Below are 26,787 nucleotides of genomic sequence, written 5' to 3' on the forward strand. Positions count from 1 at the left end.
TAAACTTAATTTGCTATAATCTGTATAACATTTTACCACATATCCTAATTTATTTGAACCAGCCCTATGTAATACAGTCCTCATACGCTGAAATTATACTCATAATTTCACATAATGTACACCCTTTTTGTACAATGCGTGAAGATTCGTTTATTAATGTTCTCATTTAATCTAATATACGTCAAAGATTACTTGAGTTTAGTTCTTTGTCTTTGGATGACGCATTCAGCTTCTGTTTAAACAAAACGTCATTAGACTTGTTATTTTTGTGGACATCCAAGACATCATCGAGGTTTATGTCCAGCAAGGACTGCGACTTACCAAAACTGTCATAAAATTGGACATTGGGCTAAAATATGCATGCAATTAAAGAAAATTCAAATGAAATCAACTTCTACTTCTACAATGGTAATCGCTTCTTCAATCGAAACAACTCAATCGCTTTCAAAATGTATAGCCAAAATAACAGTTAACCAAATTAATCTTCTTCTTCTTAGAGTACCGTCTTCCTACGAAGGTTGGCAATCATAATGGCTATTTTTATTTTTGAACTTGCTGCTCTAAACAAATTAACCGATCTGCATTGATACCAATCACGTAGATTCTTCAACCATGAGTTTTGCTTTCTGCCAACAGATCTTCTTCCTTGAATCTCTTCCTGTATTATGAGTCTCAAAATTTCACATTTTGATCCCCTCATATTTTGAACCAAGTTAATACCAAAGCCTTAATAGACACTAGCAGCTCAGATACTTTTTTAGATCAATGATATGCTATTGAAAATAAGCTTAAAATTGGTCTGGAAGGAAAAATGGAAGTTTCTATGGCATCTATGTCATACTCAACAAATATTTAAGGTTATTGTTTAATAAATAATCAGATTGATGAAGAAAAATATGATTAAATAAAAGCTTTAATTTTATCCGATCTTTGTACAGATGTGATTTTGGATCAAAATATTATGAAACAACATGAAAGTGTAGAAGGATATAGTTTGGGTCTCAGGACTGACTCTTGGGGTACTCGAGCAGTAATTTTATTTTTATCTTTCTTCGATATGCATACGCTTCTTTGCGATAGGTAGTCCTTTATTAAATTGGACACATATTCCGGGGTCCCAAGTCGGACAATCTTGTCTACGATGAGACTCCAGTTCACTGAATTGAAGGCGTTTTTGATGTCCAATAAAACAAGGACCACCCATTTCTTTTTGCTTGTTTTCATAGCGTTTCTTATCCAGATTACGGCGTCGACTGCTGATTGATCTTTTCTGAATCCATATTGTTGGTTGGATAGAGCTTTCTTATCTGCCAACACGCCTTCCAGCCTCTTCTTGACAAGATTCTCATAGAACTTGCCAAGGCAGTCCAGAAGGCATATTGGCCTATAAGAGGAATCTGAATCGGAGGGTTTTCCCGACTTTAGGAGCAAAATCAGATTTGCTTTCTTCAGTCCCCTAGGAAACTCTTACTTCCGCAATAAATCGTTATATATTTTTCTGATCAAACTTGATTTCTCTGTTGTTGCTATATTCAGTGCCTCCAGTGGCAGTCCATCGGGGTCGGGAGCTTTCCCTGTTTTGATTTCTTGACCAGCGGTCTTATTTCTTTTTCTGTGAAAAAAAATATATAACCTATAGCCTGAAATTTAAATTTTCGATTTTGGCAACAAATGACAGGCATTGGCATTTGAAACATGCCTAAACAACGATAATTTTTAAATATCACATTACAAACTATCTAAAACGTTTAAAACTGCTTCTATTTAATTACACAACTACATTTCTCAAAACGACACAACTTCAGCTTCAAATTGTACCTAATACAGTTTTTGTGGAAGCATTTCCCGTGACGTGTGATCGCTTTTAATGTGAATATTTAAATTCAGCGATTTTTGTGCATCATTTAATGTAATATACAAACATTTTATAAGAACCTGGTGATTATGAACACACACTTCCAACATAAAAGGATACACAAGATCACAAGAGAAGTCAAATCAAGAGACAAACAATCGATTATAGACTATACTATAGTGTAAAAAACAGAAAAGAACTGGATAAGAGACGTAAGGGTGAAAAGGAGTTATGAAATTGGTAGTATCCACTATCTACTAGAAACAACATTCAAAAGCAAATGAAAAGAAAAATAAATGAGAACATAAACAAAAAATACAAAGAAATAATAAAAATTTATAAACTAAGGGAAGAAACAACGAAAATAAGATACTCAGAAGGGCTAGAGAAAGAGATGGACAATGAACATAAAACAATGAATAGAATGGGGAAAATTTAAAAACAGCTAAATCAATATGTGGAACAACTACAAGAAATAACAACAGAGGGAAACAAACATATTGGTGGAACGATGAAGTGAAAAGAGAAATAAAAGAAAAGAAGACATTATGGAAAGAATACATACAAGACAAAACACAACAAAAATATGAAAATTATAAGAGACAAAGAACAAAAGTTAAAGAGATAGTTAAGAAAGAGAAAAAGAAAAGTTGGGAAAAAATCGGAAAAAAAATGGAAGAAAACAGCACAGAAAACGTAAAATTATTTTATAGAACACTGAAAAACCTAAGAAGCAACAAAGAAACGAAACTGAAACAAATAATGAACAAGGAAGGAACAACAAGAAACGACGATAAGACCATAATGTATAGATGAGGGATCATTTCCAGCTGATACTGAATGGAAATCAAGCGAATACAATGGAGGAGGAAAGCCACATCAAGAGAGTAGCCATGAGAAACACGGAAAATCCAGAAACTATAGAAAAAGAATTGGAAATATTGGAAAAGTGAATTGAAGCGATGAAGAGAAAACAATTGGAAGCGATGAAGTAGCATCAGAAATGATGAAATATATAGGAGTAAAAGCAAAAGAAAAATTGTTATACATATATAACCTAATATGGAAGAGAAAAGTAATACCCGGAGAATGGACAAATGCAGTATTTATACCTATATACAAGAAAGGAAACATAAGAGACTGTAAGAACTATAGAGGTATATCATTACTATGTGTAGCAGCAAAAGTATTCTTCTTCTTTAAGCTCCATCTTCTATCGAAGGTTGGAAATCATCATGACTATGCGGACTCTGTTGACTGCCGCTCTAAAAAGTATACGAAACCATAATAGAAAGGAAAATCAGAAAAGAAGTAGAACATATATTAGAGGACGTACAAAGTGGGTTTAGGAAAGGACACAACACACAAGACCATATATTCACCATGCAACAAGTAATAGAAAAAGCCTTAAAGAAAAATAGAGAAATATATCTGAGCTTTATAGACATGGAAAAAGCATTCAACTCAGTCAAAAGAAAATATATATATGGGAAAGCCTAAAGAAGAAGCAAGTAAGTGAAGAACTGATAGAAGCAACAAAGTGTATATACATGAAAATAACAAATACAGTAAGAATGTTAAATATACAGTCAGAACCATTTGAAACAACTCAAGGAGTTAGACAAGGGGGAAGTCTCAGCCCAATGCTATTCATAAATGTAATAGATGAGATAGTGAAAGAATGTAAGAAAACATTCAAGAAATACTGCATCGGTTGGAACAGAATGCAAATGATAAACTCTGAGATGTGTATATTTGCAGACGACATAGTATTAATTGCGGAAACAGCAGAAAAACTGAAATACAACTTAGAGAAATGGAACCTAGAAGCAAGCAAATACAACTTAAACGTAAACAAAGAGAAGACTCAGATAATGAAAATATCAAGGAAACAAGGGACGGAAGATCAAATAGAAGTAATGATATACCAACAAAAAATCATACAGACAAATTCATACAAATACTTAGGAACAGTAACCAACAACAAAGGAGACATCGAGGACGATCTTAACAATAGAATGGAAAACACAGGAAAACTTCCAATCACTAAATAGAGGATTCCTTAATAACAAAGAAATATCAACAAAGACCAAGATGATAATATACAAAACAATATATAGATCTACAGTGACATATGGAGCAGAAAATTGGATGTTAAACAAAAGACATCAGAGCAGAATTAAGGCAGCAGAGATGAAATACCTCAGAAGAACGATCGGAGTAAAAAGAACTGATAGAATCAGAAATAAAGAAATAAGAGAAAGACTTAAAATCAAACCGATACTCGACTCAATCAAGGAGAAAAAATTGGCATGGTTCGGATATCTAACCCGGATGGACAATAATAGACAAGTAAATAGAATGCGGGACGCCAAACCAATAGGGAAAAACAGAAGAGAAATACCCATTAAACAATGGAACAGTGACATCTCGCAGACGTAAGACTTGGCAGGAAGCAACACAGATGGCATCCAATAGGAAGGAATGGAGAAAGTTCGTTAAGAGCTAGGACACCTCAGAAGATTGTAAAATATTGTAATTTAAGGTATTGTATTATAAACGGCCCAACACCGAAAGGTACAAATGGGTCTACTGATTAAGTAAAGTAAAGTTATAAGAAAGCTTCACTTCTCACCTTTTAAACGTATTTCGATTTTTGTTGATAGGACTATTTAATCAAAAAAGGACATCGAATTTTTACAGTCGAGTTGATATAAATTTTATTTAAAATTGATTTCGCGCGCATTCCCGACATTGACAATCACCGGTTGCTGCAAGCGTTGTTTCTAAGAGATTCTAACTATTCATTCTACACAAAGAGTGCTAATAAACATTTTTGTTTAAAATTATCTCAGCTACACTTTTTATTAAAAACATTTTTCTCTACGGCGTACAGATTCTTGATAAATGATTTTTTCCGGTTTTCACCTTTTTCAGGGAGGTTTTCGGGGGAAGCCTTGGGGTAAAAGTAGTAGGTAAACTTTTTTACATCTTTTTGGTATCCAAAAATTGGCATTCTTTGCAAAATTCAGCTTGTACGTATGATTTTTAGAGGTCAAGTCTCTGACGACTGGACTATAAATATATATCTCAATTAAAAAAATAGATTAAGTTTCTTAAATGGATCACGGTATATGTTATGGCGTCATTGGAAAAAAGTTTAACTGTTCTTTAAGTTTCGTCAACTACTTTCTATATTTAAATTTTTTTCTGCTTTCTTCCGTAATCTCAAGAATTTTTGCCGATATTCTTCAAGATTTACTTTTTTCTTTAAGTGATGAAATGCTCTAAAAGTTGGACTTCGTAAAAATATCATCAAAATCTAGTTACAACCTTCTGAACTCAAACAAGATACGAACCTACTCGTATATCCAGATGTACATTTATAATTTAGTAAAAATAAGAAATTTTTTATAAAAAATATTAATGTACCTAATATAATCTATAAAATTAGATAATACCACATCTATTAACTATTTTCTAGATGTTTTATATCATACCAGAAAAAAATTATAAAATGCGTTGAATTTTTTTATTCTCTACTAAATAAATCTCCTCCCACGTCTGAAAACTTCATCAAGTATTTATTTTGTGCGGTTATTGCTTGTTGTTTAAATTAAAAAGTATATGGTGCGAAGAAAAGTTAATTAAACGAGTGATGGAAACGCAATTAAGGAAGGACAGCTTCGGCGTTGGTTGATGATTTTTATTTTCTATATCTAAGTTTTATACTGCTATCGTGACGATTTTAAATTAAATGAACTTTTATTTTTCTATTTTAAATTCAGTATGCGTTTGTGACAGTGGAAACAAAGTTTGTGAAAGATTTGTACAATGTTGAAAATAAAAAAAATACAAAATTAGATCTTTAAGTTTATTAATATAAGAAACATACTTTTAAATGGGACTTGTTATCGTCCATATATACATACTAGTTATTCTGAAAAAATGACTGCCTTTGTTGCATCTATCAACGTTAGTTGTTTGCTGATGATATTTGACTTGATTAATCTCTCGGGTGGTTCGACGCTGACATTTCTCATAAACCTTTTCCTTGATTTAAGTCGGCTGATTTCTGGTGGTTGGTCAAACCCGTATAATTGGTGCCTTTCATCGAAAGTTTGCCTGAACTTCTCCACATATTGTGAGGTGCATCTACGGTTGTCTGGTGATGCGAATCCAGCTACCCGGTACAGTAGGGGTAGAGGGGTAGGCTTCATACAACCGGTAATTATTCTACATGTTTCATTTAGCGCCGTGGTGACTTGTTGGGCGTGTCTAGATCTACCCCAGACGGGACAAGCATATTCCCCTGTTGAGAAACATAAGGCCTCAGCTGTTGTCTTCAAGACCTGGGAGTTTGCACCCCACTTGCTCCCTACAAGTTTCCGGAGAAGGTTTTTTCTCGTAGAACCGGTCTAGTATTACTCTAAGATATTTGGGCCCATCAGTATACTTCAAGCATTGTCCCTCCCAAGAAACATTCAGTTTAACATGCGCCAGTTGGTTGTTAAGATGGAATGCACATACTTGGATTTTAGTAGGATTTGGCTTTAATGAGTTTTATTTGTAATAAGTTGACATCATGTTTAAAGCCTCTTCCATTGTCGACTCTACTTGTGTGAGTGTTTTCCCTTTTACGGCTATACCAAGGTCGTCAGCGTAGACAAAACTCTCAGTCTGACGGTGCATTGGTTGGTTGTTGGTGTAGGTGTTAAATAAGGACGACGCCAGAACGCTTCCTTGAGGTAGGCTATTTTTTTGGGTTCTCCATCTGCTCTTCTTTCCATTTAGCACAACGTAGAAACGTCTATTATACAACAGTGGTCTAATGATATTTACCAGGTCATAGTCAAGCTCAGTGTTATAGATCTTAGTTAGCACGGTTCTGTAGTTTATCGTACCATAGGCCGCTGTGAGGTCTATCAAGGCTACTCCCACTATCTCTTTCTGCTTAAATCTCTCCTCTATGTATTCTGTTACGTTCAGCACTTGGCCTGTGCATGATTTACTTGGTCTGAAGCCTGCTTGTTGTGGGACGGAGATGTCTGCTTGTGCAGAGATATCAGACGGTAACTACTCGGTAGTTCAGGTTCTTTCCCAGGTTTCAGAAGGGCTACTACTTGTGATTTACGCCACAGGCATGGAATCTGGTAGGTAGAGCGACAGATGTTAAATAGATCGAGCACCCATTGTCTCGCTTTTTGCCCGAGGTGTTTTATCTGCTATGTTAGGATTTCGTCCACCCCAGGTGATTTTCCATTTTTCATACAGTCAATACCATTTTTAAGCTCTTCGATGGTAAATGGGTTTCGCAAGAGAGTTGTTTCCTGGTCTTGAGTTCTTATAATCTTTGGCGTTTTGCAACGATTGTTTGTTTTGCCATTCAGAAGCAGTTGGTGGGCTATCTGATTTGGCATTATTGCACATAGCTCTTTCATCTCTGTGGGATCACCATTAAGTTTTTTTATCATATTCCAAGCCTGCTTACTACTGTGTGTCATATCCATTTTACTTAAAGTCTCGCTCCACCGTTGTTGTCTGAAGGCACTTAGTGTTTGCTGCAGTCTCTCCTCTATCTATGCCGTAACTTCGCTAAATGGGTCTTTACTATATTCTTCTGTGTACTTTGTCATAATGTCTTTTGCTTCATCGTTCAGACCAGATATGTAATGTTGTTGACATCCTCTGGGTATGTGTTTGCATGAGATTCGTTTTATAAGTTTGATGAACGCGTCATAGTTTTTGGGGATCGGGACTATATTTTTCACTTGTGTTTCCAATTTATCAGCAAATTTTTCCCAGTTCGCTTTTTTGAAATTAAACCTTCGTTTGAAAGGGATTTTAGGAGCTTTTATGGCGCTGTATACTGTTATTCCCATGGGCCTATGTTGCGTCTTCGGTATAGGCTTATATACCTTCCTAACGCAACGATCCTATAAAAACATGCTGATGAAGGTGAGATCAGGGTTGTAACCTTTCTTCCATATTTATCAGTTGAAGCGTAGCCCCAATGAACATTATGACTATTAAAATCACCGAGAATGAATCTGGTTTTTTGAAAAGCGAAATTTTTTTCAGGAGAGAAAACAAAGTCTCTCCAGGGTGGTTTATACACAGATGTCACTATGCAGGCTCCTAATTCGACGGTCAGAATTTCAATGTCGTTGTAGCATGTTTTTTCAGCTGATGTTACATCAATATCTCTTCTCACGAAGATGGCGCTTCTGACATGTTTTGCACTTGGATGTTCAAGCTGCATTCCCTCAACGCTAGGTCTATGTGCTGATATGTCACGGTGAGTCTCTTGTATACATAATATATCACACTTGTGGATTTTACACAGTTCAGACAAAATTCCCTGTTTATTACAAGTAATACCCTCAATGTTTATGGTCATCATTGTCAGTGTAGGCTCTGAAAAGAGCCGTTGATTCAGGTTACCTTATTCGGATCCAGTGGGGAAGGATTGGCCGCCCGAGGGGCGTTTCCAGGGAGCGCCAGTGACATTTTGTTCTTATAATATTACTTGCGTGGAGGCTCCTTCCGTGCTCCCTTGGTTTATAGAGACTAGTACATACTTATTTCGACCTGGTGTCGGTCCTAGAAGAGTTATCCGCAAAAAGATAATCGTTTTATTGTGATGGAACTGATTCCCCAAAAAAGACCAAATGCACGGTTACAGCAGCAAATTTATTAAGATGTAAATTGGAGCTGGAAGGTCAGATTAATAGAACAAGTGATGGAGTTTAAATATCTAGGCATCACATTATCTAGCTACGGAAAGCTCGGAACTGAAATGGAAGATCAAGTGAATAGAGCAAACAGAACCGCAGGCTGCCTGAATAAAACAATATGGAGAAATAAAAATACCGGGAAAGAAATGAAAGGCTGAATTTACAAATCAGTCATCAGTCCAATAATGACATACGCGGCAGAAACACGCACTGACACAGAAAGGACAAAAAACAGCAGAGATGAAAACACTTAGAAAAATTGATGGTAAGACACTATGGGACAGAGCTAGAAGTACAGATATACGATGTAGATGCAAGGTGGAGAACATCAAGAATTGGGTAAGAAATAAAAGAGTAGAATGGAACGACCATATAAGCCGAATGACAACAAATAAAGTAATAAAGACGGCAAGCGACGGTTCCCCAATAGGAAGCAGATCAGTAGGAAGACCACGAAAACGATGGAACGACAACTCTGGGAACTACAGAAAAATAAAACGATATACTTCACTAATGTTTTGTAAACTATTTTCATATTCCTTGTTTTCTGTATAGACACAAAAATCGTTCGCATGCTGTACGATTTTAAATGGAATGTTATTCATTTTAATATTATGTTTATCGATACTGTACAGATTGAATAAAATTGACGATAAAGCTGAACCTTGTGGTATATCATGATAGTTATATCGAGGTCCTATTAGGATGTTAGTATGATCTATGACGTAGGAGGATGAATATATATTGTATGTTAAAATTATAAATGAATAAGAACAAATCAAATACAGATACCCTAAAGCAATCCGCTTTCAGTCTACATGCCACAAATGCTCGTATTGGATTTCGACACCAAAATCTGAAGTAGAGAAGGAGACACAGAGTCATATGTCCTAGGAATTTGATATTCCTAGGGTTATACCCTCAGCCTCAAAATTTTTTCAGCCGTTTACATGCTGCTGCCGAAAAGATCGAAGCCAAGTATGTCAATTTTGAAATGACATAACCTAATAATAAATACCTTTGGTTATACATTTTCCCAGAATTTTTTATAATATTCTTTTTTTGGAACGAATTCCGGAGTGGAAGTCGAAACCGCGAACATTATTTAGTCAAAAATGTGATTTTCGTTACAACCAATAACTGTGGCTTAATTCTATATAAACATAAAATTTAAATTAGAAATGTCACAAGAAAGTAGTTTCAGAAGCTTGCTAAACATTTGTTTTATTAAGAAATGATTATCCTTTGTCGTTTATGAATAAGGAATTTTCAAGAATAGACAGAATAGAACAGAACAACTTAAAGCAGGATTCTATAACATTAACAAGAAATAATACGAGAAAAATAACAATGCCATACATAAAGAAATATCGGAAAAACTTAAAACGGTAGGAAATAAATTCAAAATTTCAACAACATTCAAAATAGCACAATTACCTAAACCTAAAAATGAACAAAGAAAAAACAAAGAATTGTATTTATAAAATACCTTATAAATGCGAACATTTTTATTTAGGTGAAACATCAGGACATTTAAATGTTAGAATAAGAGAAGATCAATTTTATATCAAAAATAGAGAATTTTATAAATCTCAAAATATGTAAGCACGCATGGGAAAATAAACATAGGGTTCAATGGAAAGATTCAAGTATAGTCCTGAAAGAAACAAGTGATAAAAAGAGAATAGTCAAAGAAGCAGCTCTAATTATGTTAAATCAAACCAATTGGGTTGCAAATTCCTCGGCAGAATACATTAAGATCTGGTTACCCGTATCAAAATAGGAAATCAATGGAAGTAAAATATCACTATTACCTGGTATGTAGATTAGTAGCTAGTACATTTTACTTAGGATTTACTATGGGATCACTAACTGGAATTTTACTGTCATCATTGCATACGGTCGTCTTTTTAAAGACAAATCACATGCTACGATTATGAACTATCTTCGAATAAATAAAGCCATCCCAGGAACGCAACTCAAAAATTAACAATATCATTTTAAACGCATCCACTTTAAAATATATAATATACGTCTGAATTTTCAATATTAATAAGATAAAATTAAATTATTAGAAGAATTTTTTACCAAATAACAAAAACAAGATTTACTTAATTTATTAATGTTTTGTATTTTGAGAACGATTTGGAAAGTAGAAAACATCAAATAAAATTATTTTAAAGTAAAATTGTGGCTTATTTCCAATAAAAATAGTAAATTTTATTAAAATGCCACAAGAAAATCTGATCAATTCAGAACAATAATAATAATTTACAAAATATTTGTCGTACTCTTTTAAATTGGTTATTAAAAATTTATAAAGTGTACATGACTAATACGGGATTTAGGGCCGGACGCTCCACTATGGATAATATTTTCACATTAAAAATTGCAATGGAAAAACGAGTGCAGAGAAATAGAGAAACTCATATAGCTTTAATAAATTTGGAAAAAGCATATGACAGTGTACCGATTTCCCAACTATGGATAGAAATGGGTAACTTGAAAATAAACCCAATTCTTATTAACGCCACCCAAAAATATTACGAACAAAACTTTGCAAGAATTAAAATGGGACAAGAAATCACCTCTGCTTTTCAAACAACAAAGGGACTAAGACAAGGCTGCTGTCTGTCACCCACCTTATTTAAAATCTCTTTGGACAGCTCCTTAGTGAAATGGGTAAAAAAATGTAGAAACATGGGAATAACGGTGGAAGAAAACAAGCTATATACACTTTTCTTTGCGGATGACCAGGTAGCAATTGCCGAAGACAGCTACGATCTTAGCTATATGGTAATAAAACTGCAAGAAGAATATGAGGTGGCAGGTCTAAACATGAATATGACAAAATGTGAATATCTCTCAGTAGGAACAGATGAAATATGTGACCTAGTCTTGGAAGACGACAAAATCAAAGGCGTGCAATCCTGCAAATATTTGGGGGTCATTTTCAACAAGAAAAGAAATAGCGCAGATGAAATCAGGGAAAGAATAAACAAGGGCAGAGCAGCGACTCGTGCCTTAAACTCTCTTCTCTGGCAAAAAAACAATTCGACGAGAAACCAAAAAAACACATTTACGGTAGTATACTCCAAAGTATTACACTTCACGGTTCGGACGTATGGGACGTCACCAAAGCTAATAGAAACAAACTTATGAGACGAAGCTGCGGTAGATCGAAACTGGAAAGAGTTAGAAACGAACAAATAAGAAACGAAATGAAAATGGAGCGAAATATCAATGATGACATAGAAAGAAAACAATAATCTGGTTCGGACATGTTAAAAGAATGCCAGAGTACAGATGGCCTAGAAGAGTACTGGAATGGATCCCTTCTGAAAGAAGAACGAGAGGACGACCACAGAGAAGTTGGCGCAACGATATTGATGAAGCAATGGCGGCAAGAGACTTAGAAGAGGCAACTGCATATGACAGAAAAAGATGGAAATTGGGGGCGGAGAAGCGGCGACAGCCGTAATAAATTCGTTATTATATATATATATATATATATATATATATATATATATATATATATATATATATATATATATATATATATATATATATACATGACTAATATGATTATTTGGTTATTCTTCTGGCAACGTATCAACTAACAAAAATATATGGATAAGAGAACCACGTAGAGACTGTACGGATTCTGACATTATTAGTATTATTCGTTCTGAAAAGGTGTTATTAAAAACAAATATAAGCAATAAGAGTTAAAAATTAATTTCTCGTGCTGGCACTCCAGATAACAATTCTATTTATAAATTCCATTCATACTTTTCATTTCTCTGTATTTTATACGCCTTCTTTGAGCTTTAGCGTTATAAAGTACGTAGGCGTTACCGAGAAAATACAAACGTTGAGAGTAAAACAAACCATCGAAAGACTTGTAATCCAATTTAAAAACTTGACGGTGTTCCAAGGGATATTTTATTGAATTTATCTTTAAGGCACCTGTAAATTACAGTGGATAATAATTACCTTTCTTTTGCAAAGGCCTGAGCAGTCTCAAGATAATTGCATTTATATTGATCTATTAAACTGTAGATACAAACTTTTGCAATTGGAATAGCAAAGCACTTACTGTTTTTTCAATACTTTGAAGTAGGTTATTCTATCAGACAATTACTAATAAAATATAAGTTTTATTTCAAGTAAACCATTTATTTATTATTGTTAAATTCTAATGGAACCGTAATGTTTTATTCCTTTTAAAGATTAGAGAAGACTTAGCATCGTCCATGCCTTAAACACAAAATATTTTAGAACTCTTTTTCGATATACGGGAGGAAAATATTAAGATACTATTCTTCCTCCTACGAGGCATGTTTTTTAAGTAGGTACCGTTTTGCGATTCCGCCGCCGCAGCGCTACGGTCGGCGTTCCGCGCATGAGCGCTGGTTACCTACATCTCTTTTCTACGCACTGACGCCATTACAGTCTGATTCTTCATTGTATACTTATTTACTCCAGTGTTTAAGATGCCTCCAACAATCGTGAGTCACGCTGATTGTGAAGTACGGGCTGTTATACGATTTCTTAGTGCTAAAGGCGTAAAACCGATCGATATTTATCGTGAGATCGTTGAAGTTTACAGACAAAACATTATGAGTGATGGAATAGTAAGGAAATGGGTGAGAGCATTTAAAGATGGCCGCACAAATGTGCATGATGAAGAACGGAGTGAGCGTCCTTCGGTCGTTAATGAAAATTTGGTGCAGAAAGTGGACGAAAAGGTGAGAGAAAACAGACGCTTTACAATTTCATCATTGTCCGACTGCTTTCCTCAGTATTCTCGTAGTGTTTTGTATCGCATTGTTACCGAGAACTTGAATTACCGGAAATTGTGTTCACGTTGGGTTCCAAAAATGTTGACGGATTTGCACAAAACCCAACGTTTAGGCAGTGCATTGACTTTCCTTGAGCGGTACCACAGTGAAGGTGAAGATTTTTCAGACCAAATTGTTACTGGTGACGAAACGTGGGTGGCCTAGGTCACACCAGAATCGAAACAACAATCCATGGAATGGCGACATTCATCATCACCCAAAAGAGTGAAGTTTAAGCAAACAATTACTGCCCGGAAAATCATGTGCACAGTTTTTTGGGACAGAAAAGGAGTATTGCTAGTGGAGTTTCTGCCTCGTAATAAAACAATCAATGCAGCGTCTTATTGTGAGACATTGAAAAATCTGCGTGGTGCAATCCAGAACAAAAGACGTGGCAAGTTGAGTAAGGGTGTCGTTTTGCTGCATGACAATGCCCGTCCACATGTGGCTAATCAGACCAAAGATCTCATCAAATCATTTAAATGGGAAACTCTAGATCATCCTCCATACAGCCCTGATCTGGCGCCCAGCGACTACCATTTGTTCCAGCACTTGAAGAAACACCTGGGCGGTCAGCGTCTTCAAGACGATAACGAAGTCAAAACATTTGTGATGCAGTGGTTAACAAGTCAGGCGGCAGAATTTTATCAGGAGGGTATTCAAAAACTGGTGCCACGTTATGACAAGTGCCTCAATATTCACGGAAATTATGTAGAAAAGTAGATTAAGGTACAGGCTTTCATGTAAAAATAAAATTATTGCCATATCTTTGCACGTCTTCTTTTAATTTCAAAACGGTACTTACTTAAAAAACACGCCTCGTATTTTCTACCTATTTTTAAGTCGGTTTTAGCCTCATTCGATTGTGATATCGCGCTGCCGCTGCTTTAACCCGTCTGATTTTCCATGTTCACTTTTCCAAATGAAAAACGGATTGTGCTTTTTAATTTATTGTATAACTTAATATCCATAAAGTCGACCCAGGTCGTGTTGCTACTAAATTATCAACTGTGTCTACTAGTAGATTTCTGTTTTGTTTTATTTCCCGTGTCTTCATCTTTACCTTAACATCACCATACTTTATTTATTCGTACATGATATTTACAATAATATTTATGAAAGGAAAAAGACAGTTAAGATTTGATTTCACGTATAGTGCGTCAGTATATCCACTTATACGTATTTCACCCTAATAGAGATCATCAGAGACGGATATTCACAGACGCTCTGAACGTGAAAATAAATCTTTCCTGTCTTGGGAAGCAACTCTAACATGGCTTCGTATGGACGCAAATAGCGACATCTGATAATAATATTTATATTACTTACAGAGCGAAAAATAATTTCAAACGAGAGAAAAAAATTACGACTGTTGAATACTTAATGATAATTCTTCGTACTAAATAATAGTTTTCTTTTCATTTTTTTCAGACACTTTTATATGTCACAACAAACTTTTATCTCTATTTCTTTTTATTCAATTACTAATATATGTATATGTATATATATATATATATATATATATATATATATATATATATATATATATATGTATAAATATATATATATATATATATATATATAAATATATATATATATATAAATATATATATATATATATATATATATATATATATATATATATATATGCTTCTGTGATTTTCCAGGTTTGAGTCGCCGTTGAATAATTTTGGTTTGAGAAAAACCATTATTTTGACGACGTTTCGGCACGGTCTCACTTGCCATTGTCAAGTCAGGTAGTAACGCTTCTTGCTAATACCTGAAGTAGACTTTAAAAATTTTTCTTAGAAGCTTCCAGCTTTCTCATCAAGTCAACATTAACAGTCCAAGCTTCTGCACCATAAAAAAATAAAGTGGATATAATATTATACCATACGATATTGGATTTGCAGATTGAGTTTTTGGTTATTTAGAAATTTCCTGATATCAAAAAGGCTGCTCATAATTGCTCTATTCTTTTTCATTTTTATATTACTTTTAAAAAAGTCTCTATTTTCTTGATTAAACGTAATGACCTCTGTCATATTATAAATGTACAGCACATCTAATTTTTACTCTACCAAAACCTAAATCAATCAGACAGATATTGACATTTTTGTTGACATTATTCTTGTTGTAAAGGATTTTATTCAGTAAATTTATTCTGTGATAAACGTTAGGATTGTTTCTCTCATTTCTTGAAGAACAGTAGTACGATCCTTCTCTCCGATCAGTAGTACGATTAGTGTTGTATTCTGTCATCAGCTACTATTGTGTAGCTTTGTATCAAAATGTATAGTTATACAAGGAAACTAGCACCGTATTTTAGAACTACATTTGTTATTTGATGTAGGTTTACAATGTTTTACTTTGACAAGGCCTTCTTTTGGATTTTATGTAGTTAGTTATTTCAGTTTTTCATCAGTTATATTAGACCTTACTGAATATCCGTATGTCTTTTTTTAGCATATCTATTTTTAATATCCGTAAAAATTCAGCTCTAGTCATTGGCACATTTTGTGTAGAATGAACCGTTATCTCAGAAATAAAGCTTAAAGCGACCGGCAATTTTGAATGTCAGTTGTCAAATGTCAGGATGTACGTATCGTATTAGCAGCTCAAATTTTTGACTTTATTTCTTCTAGATATTTTTTAGTTATTCTGTAAATAATTATATTATATAGGATAGTTTAATGACTTTTAAAGTAAAGTGAAACTATGTTCAGGAAGTAATGAAATATAAAGTGATTTTTCCTTCTATTATGAGTTTTAATCTTTTTCCCTAGAAAACATTTTTTTGTCGTTATACAAAAACAAAGTTGGCACTATAAATCCAAATAAAAAACAATATATTCCTAATTAGCACAGTAACGAGTATTTCGCCGGTAATAATGTTATATTATATTAGCAGAAAAACGGTATTTAAACAATCATCTCTCATATTTCCTCTAAGTAAAATGTTCATACAGGAAATACGAAATGTTTTCTACAAATTATCAGAAAATTTAATATCAAATTAATAAAATATTATGATCATTATCATTTTGACTTTTATGGACATTTCATATTTCACTGTGGTAAATTTTCTCTAAGGGTATTTTAACTATATTATAACGTTCTCACATTGCATGTATATAAATTTGTAAGTCTTTATTGCCATTTTACTGAACGGATCGTTAAAATACATTCAGAATAAATTTTATGTGCAATAAAAATAACAAAAGTGATATTTGTGTCATTTGACACGAAAATATATCCACAATAAACTCCATCTTTATTTTATATAAATTATAAGAAGACATAAAAATAAAGAACTAAATAATATAAATACAGATAAGCTAATATTTCAAATAATGGAATTAAAATTTATAGAAATGAAAACCCGAGTTCTAATAGACGGAAAAGAACAGAAAATATTACGATTACTTAAAAGGTTAATTATTATCATATCGCGTTATTCCGGGTTATTGCGTAAATTATTCAGTAAAGTAATTTTGCGATGACCCAAACTCCTTTTGCCGAGTTGGTTTAGTACTTCTATGTTTGGGATTCTACAAAATCCGCAGCATACTCCCCTAGGAACGCATATCGAAGGCTCCAGTTTCTTACATATGTCATGTGTTAACATGGATCCTTCCATATATATATTGTTGTGATCTGCCTTATGATGTTTTATTATTAATTAACACTAATTTAATTAATCCAATTATTTAATTAATTCACTAATTTATGCAGGGTCATACAAATCAATTACTATTAAAATGTCTCAGGGTGCCTTTTTAATTTTACTTTAATCAGTTTACTTTATATATCTCTTCTAGTGGGTTCAGTATCTCCTAGTTGCTCATAATCGGGATAGAACAGGAAACGGAACTAACATTAAAACAACATAAATATGCACACAAATTATTATTTATTTTCAATAAGCAATACGATGAATATTAATAAATAACTTTTGTGGGCAATTATCTTTCCCAACAAACTCCTATACTCTAAATTTAATTTTAATTACAAACTATCTATTGATCTGTTTTATAATAATATCTACTATAAAAAATGTCCATATAAAAATATAATTTATTCACAAAAAAAATAACTCTTTGAAACTTGGAATCTTAGTTCGTATGCTTATATTTGATTTTATCTTTAGAATATCTTAAAATTTTCTTTCATTCAAATTATTTGACTGACCTTTATTTTTTTTACACCAATGATGTCTCCTCTCGATCAAACCACAGTTCCTTCCTTGATTGATTATGTCCGGCTACCATCAAATCTTTCCCGTTCTCAGCATCGATCCAAACCGCATACCAGCAAACTACTCCTCCGAAAACACAAGCCCAAGCCTCTTTTGACCGGTACTCTTTATTCACAAATTCTCCTTTCTTTCTCAATTATATCTCGTGGACTATGCAGACACAAAAGAGGTATTAATCTTCTCGATTTTGATCTGCTCTCAGCTTCCACCTTTTTCACTAACAAACGAAAACACTGGTACTCAGATTGACTACACGAAAACACGTCTTCTCTTCTGGTCTGCCGGTAACATAATAATCTTTTCAATCTTCCCAGACAACCTTCTCAACTCTCTCATTCCCCATCATTCCTTTTTAACCAATCATAAGCATTCATCTTTCCCACTAATTTTCGATTTAGAAAATTTCCAACATAATATTTAAAACAAATAAACTACTTTCACTCAAATTACTTTTCAGAAACCATTAACAATTTTGTCTTTTTCAACAGAAATAAGTTTCCAAATTCTTGTTATCTCATATCTAAATCTAATTCTTATTTACTTTCGAAAAATGCCCACCGCAAAATACAATTACAAGTTTATTCTTAAATCTATAAAATTATACGGGTTCCATTGTCCTTTGACTATTCACTCAGTCTTTCAAGGAAAAACTCGTCCGGGTACCGTCACGGAACAATGTCTTCTCTTATTCTAACTATTACAAATAAGTACAGGGTTGTATTTTAACTTATATGCCCGCGGTATATTAAATTAATAAAAAAACTCTTTATTCTATTTCTGATCGATAAACTGATCCATAGCAATATAAATATATATATATATATATATATATATATATATATATATATATATATATATATATATATATATATATAACCAAAAATATGATGATAACGGGTACTAGTAATATTCAGTGAAAAGGAGATGATGCTGGAAGATACTCTTTTATCCCTGAGGAAGCAAAACTCGGGTGCATCGTTAGATGTGCTTTTTAATTAATAGTCTAAGCTTTCGTCAATGATTATTGACATAATCAGAGTAAACTACAAACAAACAAGAGAAACAAACAATGAACAGGTGGACACTAAGTATAAAAATAATAAAACACTTACCCAAAAAAATGAGCAAAAAACTCAGTGACTTGAGTGGAAAACAAAGAAAGTGTTATCTGTGTATATACTTAACATATTTTTAGATACATGATGAGTAGTATCCATAGTTCACAATGTATTTTTATTAAATTAAGATCGATCTATTTACATAAAATCCTAACCACAAATAAATTGGAATCTTACACGTTGTTTAAAACAATCTAAAAGTAATTAATTGTCTGCCTTTTTTGCATTATAAGCCATTTGAGCTTACTGGTGTTCAGCTAATTCTTTTTTCAGGCTTTTTAAGCTTTCTCCTGCCTCAGCAGCTCTAATTAACATATATCAATCACATGTGGCGCATGTGTCTTTATTGGGCATTTTAATTTCGTTTAACGAATAAAAAAAGCGTTTGTAAATAAATCGTGAAACAGGTCGTTTATCAACATGTATCCATTTTTTATATTCCTGATAAAGTCCAGAAAGCGTATGAGTTGAAGGAAGATGTCTCAGATCTGCATATTTTCTACAATCGGGTCTTTGATAAGAAGGTATTGACTTGTAATATGTTGCTGTACCAATTTCCTATCTGACTCTGAAAGTTTGTTTGATGTTGCCAAGTCCCCTCTATCGTCATCACAAATTCTAGAAAGTGAGGTTACTTTGTTCATAATGACATTTGTAATAAAACGACTAGTTTTGTCGAGAGTTTCTAAAAAGCATTGCTTGCATATTTTAAGGATTCGTCATCAGTAATAGGTAAATGAAAAGCATGGGTGACAAGGCTGTTCTTCTGTTTTGATTCTTTTTGACTATTTTGCGTCTTGAACATTGTTGGGGTTCTGTGGTTATTAAAGTTGCAATAAATGCAACTCTTTTATTAAAACTTTGCATTTTTCAATAATCGTTAAACAAAATTTGCCTCTTTTCGTCGTTTACACTATTTTTGCAAAATCCTGTTTACATTTTCCTAGAGGTTTGCTAGATATATCCCTTACCATCTTACTTACAATTATTGATACCAGCAAACTGCTTAAAATCGGTAGAATGTAAAAAATAGATGCTAACGACACGTGCTACATGCAAAAGTATTTAACTTTATAAAAACCGCTTAAAAGTGTAAAAAAAAGCATAAGTGCGCATAAGCTGTTTGTCGCGAATATCGTTAAAATTTTGTTCTTACCAAATCTTGTAAAAAGCGAGATAAGTCGACATCTTGCTGTTGTCATTAAATTATTGTTCAAAATTATATGATAAATGTTGTTTTATATCTGTTAACTTAAGCACAAATCAGAAAAAAATTGAAACGCTTTTGATCAGTTTTGAACATATACCTCTATTCACAAAATATTTCATTTATTTTGTCCTACAAGTATACATAAGACCGTATTACTTTAAAAATGTCATTTTTGGTCAGTTATTTCATTTTGCATACATCAAATCACACGTAAATTTATGTAGTATGACTTATATCTCTTTTTCTCTAGGTATATTATCCATTTTTGGAAGGTATGGTGTACTTAGCTCATTTTGCGCATTTTCGACATATATTCCTTTCCCCATACACCCGCCAATTACACTGCCAACTTTTAGGAGGGTACAAATTTTCTTTAAGCCACCAAGTATATGTATAAGGTGCCCTGTATATTTATTTATTGTCCTTTGTCTAGTTTTACAAGTACTTGTGATATACCCGTTTCTTTTCAATTGCTGTATTTTTCCCCTGCTGATTCCATTGTGGTAACCTTCTACTTTTCTTTTCCTTGCCTAAGACATCATAAGCTCCTTTTTCACTACCTGTCAAATTCTTCTTTTCATAATCTTTATCTGATATAGTAGCTTATCGTAGATATCAGATATCAAATTCAGGACAATTCTTCCATGTGGCAGAAGATCGAGAAGCCTTCGCAATGATGATCATCAATTTCGGATAATTCCGATATGGCACATGAAGAAGAGAAGATGGTAGTTTATTCCAATTACTCGATAGTGAATGTCACTTCCTCGCTTAACTCAATTATCCTTATACTTACTTTATATCATGACATAAAAATATGTATTCAATAGAATTTATTTTTTCAGATACCACCAGATCAGAAAAAACATCAGAAGAAGATTATGATGAACTCCTAGAACGACTTCGAGTTGCTGATTTTCTGTACACTGAGTATTCCCTGGAAGAAGTTATCTACCAACTTGCTAAAGTTATGTTTACACAAAGCTTGACAAGAGGAAGCGCCGAAGCTCAACAAGCTCTACAGAAATTCACTAGTTTCCTAGAAGCAGAAGCCGAGCAGGGACACATATCACGAGCTTTAGAAAAGAAAGTACTTGGTAAGCTTTAAATGACGATAATAAATAATAATTTGCTTTGATTTTTGCTATATATTTGGAGTTTGGTAAAAGTATCAATAATCTTATTTAAAAAAATATGTCAACGGCAATAGTAAAGAACTTGTCAGATAAACATATAAAATTAAACACTTTTTTTAAACAACATGCATTTAGTACTTATTTCCAACTTTAATTATGGCTGCAACATTCTCAAAGAATAGTAATGTCAAATTCAAATACTTATCCAACAGATTGCTGTTGGAAATTATCAAATAGTTATTAAAACAAATTAATTTTCCACACGTTAATGGGTCGGAGGTGTCGTTAAATGTTGATAACTGTAAAATAGCAAAATATTTCAAATTATTTAACAATATTTAACATAAACTTTTTGGTCACATAAGTGATTGAATTTAAGTAAATATGAGTTACCTATATCAATTTGATACTTGCAGAATTCTTCTAAATTGTTATTTAATTGTGTTATTTTTGTTATTTTGCCATGGAGAATATTTCATTTAACCTACTACTCAACCAGCGTACTTCAGTATTTATTCTGTTTCCAGTTCTGTCTTGAAATCCCATAAGATCCTTATTTACTTTTTTTGTTTATTCGAACTAAGTGTCGTCAACTTTTTTAAAAAATTCTTCTTCGCAGTAACGTAGACTTATCTGTCTGGGCGAAACTGTGTCTTAGTTTAGAGACTATGATAACTTAGATCAGTGATTCCCAAAATGGTCTATATCTACCCGAAGAGGTCGATGAAAACCTACAAGTGGTCTACGTGGGCGAGAAAAAAATGTAAGGTATATAAAATGAAAATGGAGGTCAATGGCAAGAAATTTCAATCATCAATCATTGTCGTATAAGCAAATGCGTTTGTGCCTTTTATGCAATGAAGTTTTTAGCAATCACGCTGTGAAGCCATCTAAGCTGGAAGATCACCTGATAAAATGTCACCCTGATAAAACAGATAAAGATATGAAATATGTTCAAAAACTTAAAGAGAAACTTCAGAAGAGACCCACGCTGGACAAAATGTTCGCTTCGACGTCACAAAGACACGATAATGGTTTGCGTTGCGAGCGTCTTACAATCTCTTGTTGCTTATAACAAAATCCGGAAAACCGCACACTATCGGAGAACAGTTAATTTTGCCAGCCATTGAAATGGTTTTAAACACAAACCTGCATCTGATATCATTAAAACCATTTCTTTAATTAACAACACAGTTTAAAGGTGTATTCATAGAATGAGCTATGATGTTGAAAGCTTGTGTAATTATTTGCAAACGACCCATTTCTCTATGCAGCTAGACGACTCAATTTTACCTGGTAATGAAGCATTATTATTAGCATATGATCGTTTTCTGCACTGCTTCATCCAGAGACATTTAGTTTTTAAAAATTTGAATTTATAATTGCATGAATCTCTGCAATTTGTCGTTGATGCAGTAAACCGAATCCGAAACAATGCGTTGATTACGCGGTTATTTGCGCAGTTGTGTGAAAAAATGGCGATACTTCCACCAATTACTTCTTTACACTAATGTACGCTCGCTGTCGAAAGGCTTATGCCTGACAAGGTTTTTTACACTATTTGAACCTGCTTTAGAGTTTCTCGATAGTACAGATAAAAATTTGAAAGAAGATTTGTTAAAGAGAAAAACAGACATTGCTTATTTAACATATTTATTTACTAAATTTATTAAGGTAAATTTGCAGTTGCAAGGTGGCAGTTTAAATTTGATAAAAACATAGTACAGCGTCGCTTGCCAGTATTCAAGTGATGAAGCAAAACATTGGACGGTACGAATTTTCCAAGTTCTTCAATTTATTCCAGGTAATCAATCTACCAGGAAGACCATGTTACAATCTATGTACAACATTTGAAGGCCGTCTATTCAGGTTTTGAAACTAGATTTCAGGATATTTTGACGCTGCTAATACTGCACTGACTCGCAATTTTTTTGTGACATTGAGGAAACGGATGTTACAATTCAAGAAAAATTGATTGGAATAAGCACTAACGAAGAACTTAAAGGTACAGTTTAGAAACGGATATCAACAATTCTGGCTTCAAAAAGACACTTATTCTGTAACAAAGAAAGAAGTTTCAGCGCAGTTTCCATAACAAAAAAAAAGTAACAAACTGAACCATCTGGATCATTAACCGAGGAGGTTTAATATAAAACCTAACTAAATTAATTCCAAATGTTGATAGTTTATAACTAAACCATCAAGTTCATCACTCCCATTAAATGGTTACTATATTTTTATTTAAATTTAATTATTAAATGTGTAAAAATGTGTCACTACTGTTAGAAATCTATATCTTTCAATGTGGATAGCAGGGGTTCTATCTAAAATTGAAAAACATGACAAGGGATCTACGAGAGAAAACAGTTTGGGAACCTCTGACTTAGATTATGATATGGCTACTTCTTGTATTGTTCATAAAATTCTTTCGTCTATCTTTTGCCATGTTTTGATAAGTTTTCTCCTTTCCTAATTAATCGTAATTGAAACATTTTTGTTGGATTTTTCACCTTAATCTACTCCACTATAAAACGCAGATACGCATTTTCGGAGTTCTGAAATCTTTATTGGGTTTCTTAAAACACTTTTTCACACAGACCAAAGGCTTGGTTCGTCACTCCAACTCGCTTTAAGAAAAACCGGTAATTTTTAATGGTGTTTTCTATCTTAACCTAAAATGTATATGGTTCTTCGGTATATTGTTTATAAAACTGATTTTGTTTACAACCCTGTAATTTTCGAAGAAAAAAAATAGAATCTTTCCTTTTGTTTTTATAAAATTCACTTCATCCTCTATACCTAGACGACTGAAATATTCCTTACAACAATAAAACACGATCGATAATTAAAATCTGTAAAAAAAAGACCAGTTCCCTTAGTTCACATCGGCATTAGGAAATACAAGGAATTCTGTTAGATACTCTCGCGGAGGAAACATGGTGTTTCAATAACCAAATTTGTAATTTTGGTATTAGTGATTCTCAGAGCGTGTGTCTCTCTCTCTCAAGTGTTCAGCAAGAAGACGAATTTTGTTACAGCCATTGCGAAACCAATAACCTTGTGTAACAACGTATATTATACCTGTTTCGTACATATTGTACCTGTTTCTGTTACCTATAGTACGTAGAGGAATAAAAGTTTGTAGCAAGTTACTCGTATTCTTTATGTACTACATAGACACTCAAAATAATACAGTCCACTCAACAAAGACCAAAGTTATTAGAAGACCAAAGCACGCGGAATTACACATAGTTCCATCTCAAACCGCCAGCATTTTCTCCAACGCCGTCCGTATTTATCCACTCTATTCCACACGATAGAGCTTTAATAGTATTGATCTGCGGTGAGTATTTTTTTCCTCGGCATCGCTCATATCTAGAAGGGGATTCCCTATACGCCACCTGGAGACTTGCGACACATGAAATCTATACGACAACGTCGTATATAAATATAATTAAATGATTATGATTTCTATAATCGTATATGGATGTCATCGTCAAAGGGTTTACTTGTCAAACTTTTATATTATTATATTCTTATAATCAATAAACTAATGCCAACATTGTTTGCAGATGTTCTTATAGCATCACTATCAGACACCCTCAATGAACATCCAGAACTCCTGGCGGCGGCCCGAGAAAGCATGAGCCCAACAGCAACAGCGATCCAAGGACATAACTTCATCAGAAAAGTATTGGAGTCAAATCTAGATGACACCAGTCTGCGAGATCTGTATGAATTCAAGGAAAAAGCCAAGAACAAATTGATCGAACAGAAGAAAAGCAACAAGTTGCCCAATTACTTGCAATTTGATTTTTCAAAGTATAAAATGACATAAAATAAATATTTATATCAGTAAAGTATTTGTAACATACATTAATACGTAATGATAAATTTGTGTTACAGTATTTTTCTTTCTTTTGTATTATGTTTCGGATTGAGAATAATCTAGAAACGTTGAAATATGTTAGTTTTTCCACAGTTAAACCGTTGGTAAGTATATAATGGCTCAAAAAATGTATTTTCTAGATTGTTCTTAAATATCTATACCTAAGACAGAATTGTTTATACATCACTTAACTCTTTACTTTAATAGCAAAAATGATAAGTCCTACACAAAGCGCAGGAAAAGCTTTTTCTTTATATATGTATATATATATATATATATATATATATATATATATATATATATATATATGTATATATATATATATATATATATATATATATATATATATATGTATAAGAAAAAGGTTAATGCGAGTTAAAAGTAAAATAAAGGTAGAAGGTATCGGCATAGCTCGCAACAAAGGAAAAAAATATAATAAAATATGTGTATAAGATTGATGGATGTATATACGGTTGCCTTCCATCTTATACACATATTTTATTATATTTTTTTGCCTTTGTTGCGAGCTATGTCGATACCTTCTAATCTGAGAGCATGGTATGGAAAGACCTCAACACAGCTATTCCGTATAGCAACCAACAAAGTCATCATAGCCAGAATGATCGCCAACTTTCGGAACGAACAGGCACCCTAAGAAGAAGAGATAAGAAAAATCAATATATCTTCTACGTCTCAAATAATAAAGTAACCACTAACTTTTTATTCAAAACTTTCAGTGCATATCTTTCGGATAGCATCATTCCATCATATTAAAGTACTTACTTACTTACTTACTAGCCAACGCCCACCCTTGGCATGTTAGCCATTTGGTGGCGCGCTGACCAGTATAGACGAGCCGTTTCTCGTAGGCGATCTTCATATTAAAGTGGATCTAGGTTTTTTTCTAATCCCATTCTAGCCACATCTTTCTTCATTTTTCTTCTGATTATACCACTGTTTGCACAGTCTTCCAATTTTTGTCTATCATAGAAAAATTGATTTGTTATTCTGACTCGCACGATGATGCACGATGATGCGTTGTTCTTTCCATGCGTTGTTGAGTTTATTAATAGTTTTTTGTGTGTCTTAGTTTTTACTTTATATATCACAACTGGAATTATTACTTATTGTGTAAGTAAGCTTCTTATTATTTGCAATAAGTATGTGAATATGTGTATTATTGTGTTGAGGATTTATTCCTTGGGTTTTCAGAAACAGTTCGTTTTGCAAGTGTTCATTTTAGGTCTAACTCTTCGGATTTTTCTCGTAGTTGTAGTATATCTACAAATTCAAAGGGAGTTTTTAAAGCCATGCTTGTATACTGATGTTGTATTACTTTTTTCATATAGTAACATGCTGAGGCATATGAAGAACTCAGAAAAGATGCAAAGAAAATATGCAGAAGGAAAAAGAGAGAAATGTTGAATAGAAAAATACAACAAATTACAGATTATAGTAACAGAAGAGAGGCTAGAAAATTTTACAAGGAAATCAAGCAATGCACCCAAGGATACATAACAAGATCAACAGTTTGCAAGGACAAAAATGGGGCAATTATCAGCGAGAAAGAGGAAATAATGAAAAGGTGGAAGGAGCATTTTCAAGAGCTGTTAAACCCAGAAAAAGAACAAAACGAAGATGAAGAGATAATTCACCACACAGCAGAACAACTAGTTGAGCAACCAACATTGGAAGAAACGATAAACGTCATAAAACATCTAAAAAATAACAAAAGCACCT

The 26,787-nt window shown here is 33.3% G+C and overlaps 1 protein-coding gene across 1 annotated transcript in view; it reads left to right on the forward strand.

Moving 5' to 3' along the window:
- The window catches only part of LOC140434382 (uncharacterized), a 340,257-nt gene extending 314,959 nt beyond the window's left edge, over positions 1–25,298 (forward strand). Inside the window, exons 10-11 of the mRNA XM_072522574.1 lie at positions 20,868–21,119; positions 24,731–25,298. Coding sequence (XP_072378675.1) covers positions 20,868–21,119; positions 24,731–24,996 — 518 coding nt within the window. The 3' untranslated portion in view covers positions 24,997–25,298. The remainder of the gene's footprint in view (positions 1–20,867; positions 21,120–24,730) is intronic.
- The last annotated feature ends 1,489 nt before the right edge of the window (positions 25,299–26,787 follow it).

The sequence above is a fragment of the Diabrotica undecimpunctata genome, chromosome 2, assembly GCF_040954645.1.
Source record: "Diabrotica undecimpunctata isolate CICGRU chromosome 2, icDiaUnde3, whole genome shotgun sequence".
In the NCBI taxonomy this organism is placed as follows: Eukaryota; Metazoa; Arthropoda; class Insecta; order Coleoptera; family Chrysomelidae; genus Diabrotica; species Diabrotica undecimpunctata.